This window comes from Nicotiana tabacum, chromosome 10 (assembly GCF_000715075.1).
Source record: "Nicotiana tabacum cultivar K326 chromosome 10, ASM71507v2, whole genome shotgun sequence".
NCBI lineage: Eukaryota > Viridiplantae > Streptophyta > Magnoliopsida > Solanales > Solanaceae > Nicotiana > Nicotiana tabacum.
The window spans coordinates 34,287,463-34,297,670 of record NC_134089.1 but is presented as its reverse complement, the minus strand read 5'-3'; the positions used below and the strand labels follow the sequence as shown (position 1 = coordinate 34,297,670).

At 36.4% G+C, this 10,208-nt stretch overlaps 1 protein-coding gene across 3 annotated transcripts; it reads left to right on the top strand.

Annotated features, from left to right (window-relative positions):
- Positions 1–1,184: 1,184 nt before the first annotated feature.
- On the top strand, positions 1,185–9,200 carry LOC107793123 (uncharacterized). Of its 3 annotated transcripts, none has more exons than XM_075222782.1 (12): positions 1,185–1,325; positions 1,821–1,958; positions 2,037–2,130; positions 2,633–2,682; positions 3,526–3,575; positions 4,284–4,392; positions 5,714–5,774; positions 5,869–5,921; positions 6,452–6,544; positions 6,709–6,772; positions 8,167–8,274; positions 8,537–9,200. In XM_075222782.1, exons 2-12 carry the CDS (start codon positions 1,932–1,934, stop codon positions 8,776–8,778), a joined length of 951 nt encoding a protein of 316 aa, XP_075078883.1. In that variant the 5' UTR covers positions 1,185–1,325; positions 1,821–1,931; the 3' UTR covers positions 8,779–9,200. The 3 variants fall into 3 exon arrangements, with proteins under 3 accessions (XP_075078883.1, XP_075078885.1, XP_075078884.1); XM_075222784.1 differs by having other exon boundaries at positions 1,186–1,325; positions 1,868–1,958; XM_075222783.1 differs by having other exon boundaries at positions 1,187–1,325; positions 1,846–1,958.
- Positions 9,201–10,208: the final 1,008 nt, after the last annotated feature.

The window sequence follows — 10,208 nt, the reverse complement described above, 5'->3', positions numbered from 1 at the left end:
AGATTCTCAACCGAAAAATACCCCAAAAACATAGCAATCTTCAGAGAAATTATATAATACATCTGAATACATAAATTATATTAATTAAAAAAATATATGAATACATTCATGGAATATAGCGAGACAGTGAATACAATGAAATACATAGAATACAGCGGGATACATTGAAATACAATGGAAAAAAACAGTGAATACAATGAAATACATGGAATACAACGAGATACATTGAATTACAATGAAAAAAAGATAATGAATACAATGAAATACATGAAAATACATTGAAATATATTAACAGGAAATCAAGTTGCTCAGCCCCAAACTCCGTCGTCTTTGTTCAAGAACAAACCCTAATTTCCGGCGAATCCGCCGTAGCAACGTTTGAAGGTACAACACGTGACACCTTTGAAATTTGAAGGTACAACATGCGACACATTTTTTCATTACCTGCTACCGCGTTGACTACCTTTCCCTTCGACACTTTTAACTGCTACCGCCATAGTGAATGTCGCCGTCGTCGATGGCAGAGAACCACCAATGTCTCCGTCAACGTTCACTTTCATTTCGGAACAAAGAAGGAATACGCTACTACGTGATCAACCAAAAGAGTGAGAAGAAAACTCCATTTCCCAAATCAGTTAGTTTTGGGAAAGTTCAAAGGTTGGTTAACTCCCTTTCCCAAAACTGTCAAAGTTCAAACGTTGGTTAACTCCCTTTCCCAAATCAGTTAGTTTTGGTTAGGGATTTGATTTGCTATCGCAAAACAATATTCAGTGCTAAGAATGATCGGAATGCAAAGAAAATAGTGTGTGCGAGAGAAATTTTGAGATTGAGCATCGTGTTTTCAGGGAATGGGGGAAGAGAATGGGATGTATCAAAGTAGAGAGAGAAAGAAAATAGTGTAACTGAATAACATATTTAGTGCCTTAGGGATAAGAGATAACCAAAATTAAATACTTTGCTATAAACCTTAAAAGGTATCTATAGAATATAATTTTTTTAAATAGTATTTATTTAAAATAAATAAGATGTTAACCTTTGCTATAGGAGGTAAAAATTCCTAATTTTATTGCCGTATTATCTTCATACAATACAAACCAATAATTTTCAAAAGCGGCACGAAATTTGGGCTCTCATTTTTGGGTTCATTTGTCGAAAATGGGCTTGGCCCAGAACCAATTGCCCGATGAAGAGAGAAGAGAAAAAGGTTTTCTGGTGGCTGAACTCGAATAGATATTTGATATCCGCCAATTTTATAACCGGCGAAAAACTCAGCGAACCTCTATACTTATACGCCTTCATTTCTGCTTTAGTTGAAGTGTAATCAGGTGACTTCTCCAGCTCATACTCTATTAACTTATTGTTACATGTTTTTGGTCTAGTTAAACGAAATCCCAGTGTTTGCTCATAAGCTGTTCGACGTAAGTCCTAAAAGAAAAACCACACCCTTTAGGTCTTAACACAACTATATTTGGGATGCTAAAAATATAAATTCCATTTTTAAGATTACTGATATCACGTATATAGCTTCTGAAGGAATTGTTGGGCGATAATGACCGCAGTTGAAATGTGTAGTAAATTTTAAAAAGCAGACTATGTATAAATAACATGGAAGTAACTCATTAATTCTAAACCCTGAATTTGCGTATGATTAATTAATTGGTACAAGGCAGAAAATAATCTAACCTTCGGCCCCCAGGCCTTAGTTTTCAAAGATTGAGGGACTTGTGACTTATGTCACACCTATATTTATTTTGGTTGTGTGGTAACTAGTGAGTTGGTGAACTAAGATACTTGACATTCTCGCTTTAATTCTCTTAAAGATTAAAGTGGCGAGTTTAATTCAAGGTTCGGTCGTTTGCTGGCATAGTTTACGGCCCAAGTCAAGTACTGCATCAATATTGAAGCAATTTGGAGGACTGCAGGTTTATCCAATGGGAAAAGCATCGAGGGACAAAAGAGTATGGATTTTATTGCAGGTGTTGTTATGTTTTGCTTATAACCAGAAGCTTCATCCTTAACAGGTTTCAATTTTGTAGGATATTTACTATCGGAAAGCAAAGGAAGAAGGATGGCGTGCCCGTAGCGCCTTCAAGCTCCTTCAGATTGATGAGGAATTTAACATCTTTGAAGGTTCTCTTCTCAATAACTGGCTTGGAATTTTCTTTTCTTTTTTCCTGATTGATTCCACATGTAAGGAAAGAGCTTTACCAAGAAAAGAACGGCTTCTCATTATCAAACTGACTTTAATGAGTAAAAACTTTTATTACTGGTGATTTCTCTTTGATGGATCTGGAAAAGTTGGCAGGTCTTCGTTAATTCAGTACAATGCAGCTCCTGATGTAGGGCTTAAGCCCTTTTATGAAAATTAAACAACTTGTAGACAAACTAAATTTTTAGGTTCTGTAGCAATATTTTATATGGACTATGGAGAACAAGATATCAATTTCTATGTTTCCCATAATATGTTTGGTTAGAGCTTGAAATAATTGTATGTTGAATGAGTAGATGGATACTAGTACTCTCTTTCAGCAAAATGCTGCAGATTAGGAGTTCACCAATTTTATTTTACATTGCTTTGTTGGTCAGAATTGTTTGTTTGTAGAACTTTATTAATTGCCTTATCTATATGCAGGTGTGAAGCGAGTTGTGGATTTGTGTGCAGCACCAGGCAGCTGGAGTCAGGTATTTACAATTGGAACTTGGTTAGTTGGTTATTGTTGTTCCTGTGTCTGGGTATAGCTCTATAATCAATAATCACCTGCTATAAAGATTTGCCTGTTTAATTTTGTTTTATTTTATTCAGAATAACACAACTGATATCTTTACTTCTGTGCTTACTCATGCTTATTTGAAAGGATTATTATAATTTATAATCATTTTAAGAGTGATATAGATTTTGGAGGTGGATAGGATTCTCAAGTTCTCAACATATTTTTGCATATATACGTATTTACACTTGCGTGACTAATGCCATAGGACAAATGTTGTCATATGTAGAGTTTTGTCCTCCCCCTCCCTCCCCTCTCTCTGTGTGTGTGTATCTCTCTTTACACAAGGTTATCTCTATTATGGTGTCCTATTTTGGTCAAACTTTTATTTTTTGCCATATGATTTGGCTTCTAAATTGAAAGTCTTTCCCTCTGTGCTTTGTTTAAGCTCTAACGGAACAGACCTACATAGAACATAAAAACTGAAAATATCTTGAGAATTAAAAAGAGGGAGTTCAGTCTAAGCCCATAAAGTACTATGTTTTAAACTGTACTTTTTGAACTTTACTAGGGAAATAAATGGAAAGAATTTTCCTTTTCTGATTTTTAGAGGTTCTCATTGGACAAATATCTAAGTGCTGTTGGATTTGGCATGATGTTTTATGGTGCACCATTATTTGGCTTGTTTCTGATAGTACCATTACTTTCCACAAAGAAAGATATGAAGAAGTAAAGAAATATAATTATGTGCTACATGTCTTTCTCCTTATTGTGTGCTCCAATTTCAAGTCCGTAAATGTTTTTATTCTCTTTATAGGTTTTAAGCCGGAAGTTATATCTCCCAGCAAAGTTGTCATCTGATACCAAGTATGTATACTTTCCTTTTTGTAGAATTGATTCTATGTCAATTGCTCTTTCATCTGTTCGTCTTTTTGATGTATAAATCATATTAGGAGCTCGAGATGGTTGTCCAGGTCAATGTTTCTTAATCCAGCAAATATCCTAGTCACTTAGCTAGTTAGTCTACTAAGAAAAAGTGAATAAATATGCCCATTGTAATGATATTATAAGTTGTCTTTTTTCAAATCTAATGATCGAGTGTTCCTGTGTAGTTGGTGCTTCTGTGACTTGTTTTGCCTTTTGCCTCATTTCTTCCTAATTCAATCTTTTGGAAAGAGAGTTAATCAGCATGCTATCATATTCATCATGTAATAATATGGAAGAACAATTAGTCATGAACCACAGCTTCAGCTTGCTGCATCCTCTTCTCCTAGATCCTAGTAACACATTGACCTTGCCCCACATCACTACGCGGAATGGGAAAAAGTTTGCTCTCCATTAATTTTTTCTAATGGTGATTGATTTAGGCTATTGACAAGTTTCCTACCTTAGAGGCTTGCCGCTGCAGCTACACTACGTCTATGAGGAGAGGAAATTTTAACATTCACTCTCCGGCCAACTTTAAAATTTGTAAAAGTCAAGTTGCTACCACTTATATTGTTTTTTGTTTTCCTGGCCATGTCACCAACATGTAACGTGAGGTGCTACTATCTTTCTTATTCATGTGATTTCCAGGGACGGCGATCTACCACTTATTGTGGCTATTGACTTACAGCCTATGGCTCCCATTGAAGGTGTTATTCAAGTACAGGGTGATATAACAAATGCTAAAACAGCTGAAGTGGTATGGATTCCTATGCTGTTTCATTTATTTAATTTGAAATTTTGATTTTTGAAGGCTGGTTTGTAACTTCCTAATTAGGTTTCGAGAATAACTAGCATTTTGGCACATTTGATGCATGTGCACTTTAATGAAACGAGATAATTATTATCTATAGCATGTAATACAAAAACTTATAAACTGTGAGGATTGATTGTGGATGAAAATTGATTGTTGATATTTCTCTGGGAAGATAAGCAATTTCAGTAGAAAAGAAGCATTTTGCAAATTCTAGTGTTTGTGTTTTTTCATAATGTCTTCCAGTTGAAGAACGAAATTCTAAAGTTGAAATGGATGAAGCGACATGTTGAAAAAATTGACTACCTAAAAGGAAGTTAACTTCCTGATCCATAGTAGAGCTATTTGATCAAAAATTAAAAATTAAAAAAAAAAGAGAGCATTTAGAATGGATGGAGTATCCGGCGGCTGAGAAAATTTAGTACATGGAACAGTTATATCACTCTACTTTCTTACTTTTAGCCATTATTATTTATTTTGTTTAATTTCTCTTGAAATATCTTAAAGAAATTATCTCCCTTAAGATTCAATGCAATTTTCATCTAATATATAATATCATAATTTTCCTTTTCTCAGATATCTTTTAAACTGTTATACTGTAGCAACCAATACACTTGGAGATAATAAGTTTCCGTGTTATAATTACTCATACAAGAAATTAAACAGTGTCATTAAGTTTAAGTTGAATCACAAAAAGTGGGTTTATTGGAATCTAAATTTCACCACACGAGAGATTGAGTTAGTAACTCTGGTTGATGTTTGAGGGCATGTTCAATAGAAAGGAAGAAAAAAACAATCATTTTATATTAGCAGTTTGAGGACATTGTTTTTCCCCATTTTATGTCGATTAGACACAATGCTCAAAGAAAACGAAGGTTAAGTTTGGAATGAAGGTGGCTAGTTTGGTGTCCAGCTGCATCTTTGAGAGTTCACGTGTAAGTTAGGAATAACTTTTATAGCACAAGAGGCATGATCCATGACTTCAGGCTGTGAAAACATAGAGTTTGCATTTGAGGCAAAAAATTAGGGATGGTGCTGTAATTTGCTCAACAAAAATCTTGTACATCCATGCTACTCAAAATGTTGTAATACATTGGGCTTCTTATCTTAGTGTGTTCATCTGTTCTCCTATTATCTTTGTTTTTACATTTCTCTTCTTTGTTTTTCTCATTCTTCAAGGAGTATATTAGGAGATATTAGTACTATGTTTATTTCCCTCATGCTTTGTGGTTAACAGTTTATATGCATCATTGTCAATATCTAACAGGTTATTAGACATTTTGACGGATGCAAGGCTGACATTGTTGTCTGTGATGGTGCACCTGATGGTAAGAAACTGCTTTCAACTGCCGTGATACATTACTTTGGTCTTTGCTGTATCTGATGAAACTAATCTGTGCTAATGTTAATCTTATGTTGCAGTAACGGGACTTCATGACATGGATGAATTTGTTCAGTCCCAGCTGATATTGGCGGTTAGTTTCTAAGAGAAAATAGTGGAATTGGTTTAGTAAATAATATTCACCTCAATATAGCAACACTGTAATAACTCTAGAAGGCACACTCATATAGATGTGTAGTTTTCATGGCTTTGCTGCATGCCTGCATCTATAAAATTTCCGGTGCCATTGTTGTCTAGGAACACTTGAAAGCCTAATTAAAAGTTCCTTTTTTTCTATTTAGGATGTCTGAAAGAAATGCCTTTTTGTAAATCTCCACCATAAATTGTGTTTTCTTTTGAGGAAGATAACTAATTCTTCTTCTATCTGGTGATGTTTTCTCACTATTTCGCTTTGCTTCGTATATAGATTACCAAAAAAAGAAAATAATTGTTTCTGTATGTCATCTTACTTCATTTTTGGTATCCTGCTTATAATGTTCAATTATTCCTTGAAAGATCAGTTATATGTGCTTAGAGAGATGTTTTTTCATGTAAGTCTGCCATGTTGTTCTCAGTCTCTTTTTGGAGATATCTCAGTTGTCACCTGGGTGGTTGAACTTGCAGGGCCTAACCATTGTCACTCACATACTAAAAGGAGGCGGAAAGTTCATAGCAAAAATTTTTCGAGGAAAAGACACAAGCCTTCTTTACTGTCAGGTTCATTGCACGTGTACTCGTTATTTTTGGATTTAGTTTCTTCACTCATTCAAGGTCTCGTTTAATCTTTAGGGGAGACCTCTGTTTCTTGTTTTCTGCTGTCGGATGTTCTACATTCTTGGGTTATCATGGTGGATTGCTTATGTTTTGCCTTCATAATGCAGCTAAAACTATTTTTCACAGAAGTGACTTTTGCTAAGCCAAAAAGCAGTCGGAATTCTAGCATAGGTGAGTAGCTAATGTTTTCTACCTTGTTTATGTGGCAAATTTTCCTGCTAGTGGAACCCATTCATTTGCGAGCTCTTGCTAATTAATAATGTTTTAATATTTCGTGAGAAGTTTTAAAATTTCAAGGATTTCAGTATTTGCTTTATGCACTTACAATCTAGAAAGGACCCCATGTTTGTTGTTTCACACAGAAATATTCATAATATTGATTGCTTCCTGTTTCTTAGGGTGATGGTACTATTTTTCTAGCAGTTGTTGTTGTTAATGTTCTATTGTTTCTTTTCATCTTCTTGAGCTGAGGATCTACTGGAAACAACCTCTCTACCCGGGATGGGTAAGGTCTGCATACACACTACCCTCACCAGACCCCACCTATGGGATTATACTGAGTTGTTGTTCCTATTGCCTTATGATATTTATGCAGAGTTAGTTTGTATATCGGGCTTCAACTTTGGTTATTTCTCTGAATTAGCGGTAGGTGTTTTAGGATTAGTGGAGTCTATCAGGTATATCAAATGCGAATTGGAAATTGTATGAAGGAAAATATTTTTCAATTTTTCCATGTTTAGTTGGCTTAAATATTTTGGACAATATTTTCCTTATGAACTCATTTTCCTCCAATAGGGGGAAAATGACTTGCCAAGAGGAGGGAAATTCATTTTCCAAAATTATTTTTCAACTTTCCTCACCCCAAGTCTCTCCCACATCCACACCTTTGCCAACCCGGCCCACAAACCCCTGACTTACCACCCTGCACCACGACCTTAGCCCAACCACCCCGAGACAAAATGGGTGAGGTCGAGGTCGAGGTTCGGGATTGGGCCTAAGGTCCGGGTCGGGGTTCAGGGTCGAGATGGAGGTTGGAGTTTGGGGTGGGGGCCCGGGGTCGTACCCTAAACCCTCAGCCCCAACCCCCGACCACTACCTGACCTCAAATTCCGAACCTCAAACCCGAACCCAATCTCGACCTCGTAAACTGATCCCGACCTCGATACTGATCCCAACCTTATCACCAATCAGATCGCGAACTCCCGAACCCTGAACCCATCCCAAACCCCGACACTACCCCATCCCCTACCCCGACTTGGATCCCCGACCTGTAACTCCATCGCCTCGCTCCTCCCCCCGCTCTCATCCGTGTCGTCTTCCATAGTGTTTGCCTAGATTATATATTTTTCATAACATATTTTCTACTAACTAACCAAATACAAGAAAAGAAAGATAAGTAAGAAAACTACTACTACTATTTTTCAAGAAAATATTTTCCGTGGAAAACATGTTCCTTCGTATCAAACACACCCTTGTACTTGTATATTTCTGGGTGTGGAAGATATCTTAAAGCAACACTAGAATTGCTATGCACATAAATCTAATACTAGCTTTACCTTGTACAGAGGCATTTGCAGTTTGCGAGAATTACTCTCCACCTGAAGGATTTAATGAGAAAGATCTTCATCGCCTTCTTGAAAAGATTGGAAGTCCATCTGGCACAGAGGACCTAGGTAATTTCCATGTGCAGATGATGCTTCTCTAAATAGTCTTTTACTTTACACTAACTTCAAAATTTTGCCACCTTATGATTTGAGGCAAGTGACATGAATCTTAAATCTGCCACTATATCTTTTTCTTCGTGGTGGAACATAGTTTCTAGTTGCTCTTTTTATGTTGGAAGTAATGTGGCTTCCATTTCTTAAATTCAGATTATATTTAATTCCGACTATATTTGTATTTTGCATCATCTTTCAAGCATTTGTTACCTGACAGATTGCAGTAGTGCATGGCTGGAAGGTCCTAATAAGGTGTATATTCCATTTCTGGCTTGTGGAGACCTTAGCGGGTACGATTCAGACCGTTCATATCCACTTCCTAAAGCTGCAGATGGAACCTATCAGTGTTTAGATCCTGTACAACCTCCAATTGCACCGCCATATAAACGAGCTCTTGAAATGAAGAAAGCGTCGAATCAAGGAATCCAAAACCTAGACAAGCTTTCTCTTAGCTCCTAATCTTACCATCCAGAATTATTCCATTCTGTGACATTGGAAAGTCGCTTATACGTCACCAAATGTAAGGACTTTTTATTGTTAACTGCACTTGCAATTAATGAATTTAATGTGTTTTGTTAAGACTTTAGACAGTTCAGAACCAAATGAGAGTCATCTACTTCTGCCCCCGGCCTTTGGTTCACTAGGCAAAGGTAGTACAGCATGGAATGTGCGGTAGGCATACGTCACGAGATTTTATCATCTTGTGAACTTATATTTAAGTGGAGAACGGTAGGGGAGCAAATCCATTATCCACCAAGTTTCAAGTTCAGAGCAACTGATTTATCAGTTATAAAAAAAGAATGACAGTAATATACTTGTGTAATAACGAATTTATTTGTACTTAGATGACTAAATCTTCAATTATCACCAGTTACAGCACATTGCTTGAGACTTCCTGTGATAGTAGTTCTTTAGATGTATGAAATGATTTTCTAGATTCCAGCTAATGATGCTAATGACGTAAGTCTTTTACCAGCCATTAATGGGAAAAATCGTTGTTCACAGGTGTTGTATTCCTAAAGTTTCTATTTTTGTCGTAACTTCGTTTGTTTTCTTTAAGACTGGGTTGTGTTCCATGTGAATTTGAGTGTGCAACAAGTATTTCTCTCTTTTCCAGTCTACCGACTTAGGCGTTACACTATACGATAGGAGTAGCAGACTTTATTTACTTTCAAAGTACTTGCAATTTTCAGTTAAATTCCAGTAAGCTAGTCAACAGTCAAATCGATATAGAGCTAACGGGTCAATTGAAATTGCCAAAATTCAGCTGAAACCGAGCAGAAAATGGCAGCAATTTCCTCCTCAATTGCATCTCTTCTTCAACCTTTGACACTCCTAAAAACCCATGAGCTACTTTCTGCTCCGGGATATCAGGGGCATTTGGATCTATACCCACTTTTTGGGTCACGTTTTAACTTGTGCCCGCTTTACAAAAAAAATTGCAAGTGTACCCACTTTTTCGCGTAACTTCAGCATACGAGGCTGAAGTAGCAAAGACAATCACGCAAAACTTCAGCATTCTAATAGACAGGACTGAAGTAGCAAGTGTGCTGAAGTTTTTGTTTGTAATTGCTGAACTTAAGCATAGTAGCTGAAGTTTTTGTTTGTAATTGCTGAAGTTTTTGTTTTTTAACTAGCGAACTTCAGCTCTGGGGCTGAAGTAGCAAGTGTGCTGAATTTTTTGTTTGAAATTGCTGAAATTTTTGTTTTGTAACTGGCGAACTTCAGCTCTAGAGCTCTAGGGGGCATGTTGTACCCACACGAAGTAACTTAAAGCAACATTAACAGGAACCAAGAAACATCAATATATTACCAATCCAATCGACAACTGAAATCTCCAATTTTCGCCAGACCCAATTCACCAAACTCTTATCCCATTTTCACATCAA

Excerpts from the sequence above, each read along its gene's own strand:
- LOC107793123 (XM_075222782.1), top strand. The coding sequence starts at position 1,932 with ATGGGAAAAGCATCGAGGGACAAAAGA. Across the intron at positions 3,576-4,283 it reads AAGTTGTCATCTGATACCAA|GGACGGCGATCTACCACTTA; the intron begins GTATGTATACTT and ends TGTGATTTCCAG. Across the intron at positions 6,545-6,708 it reads CAAGCCTTCTTTACTGTCAG|CTAAAACTATTTTTCACAGA; the intron begins GTTCATTGCACG and ends TTCATAATGCAG.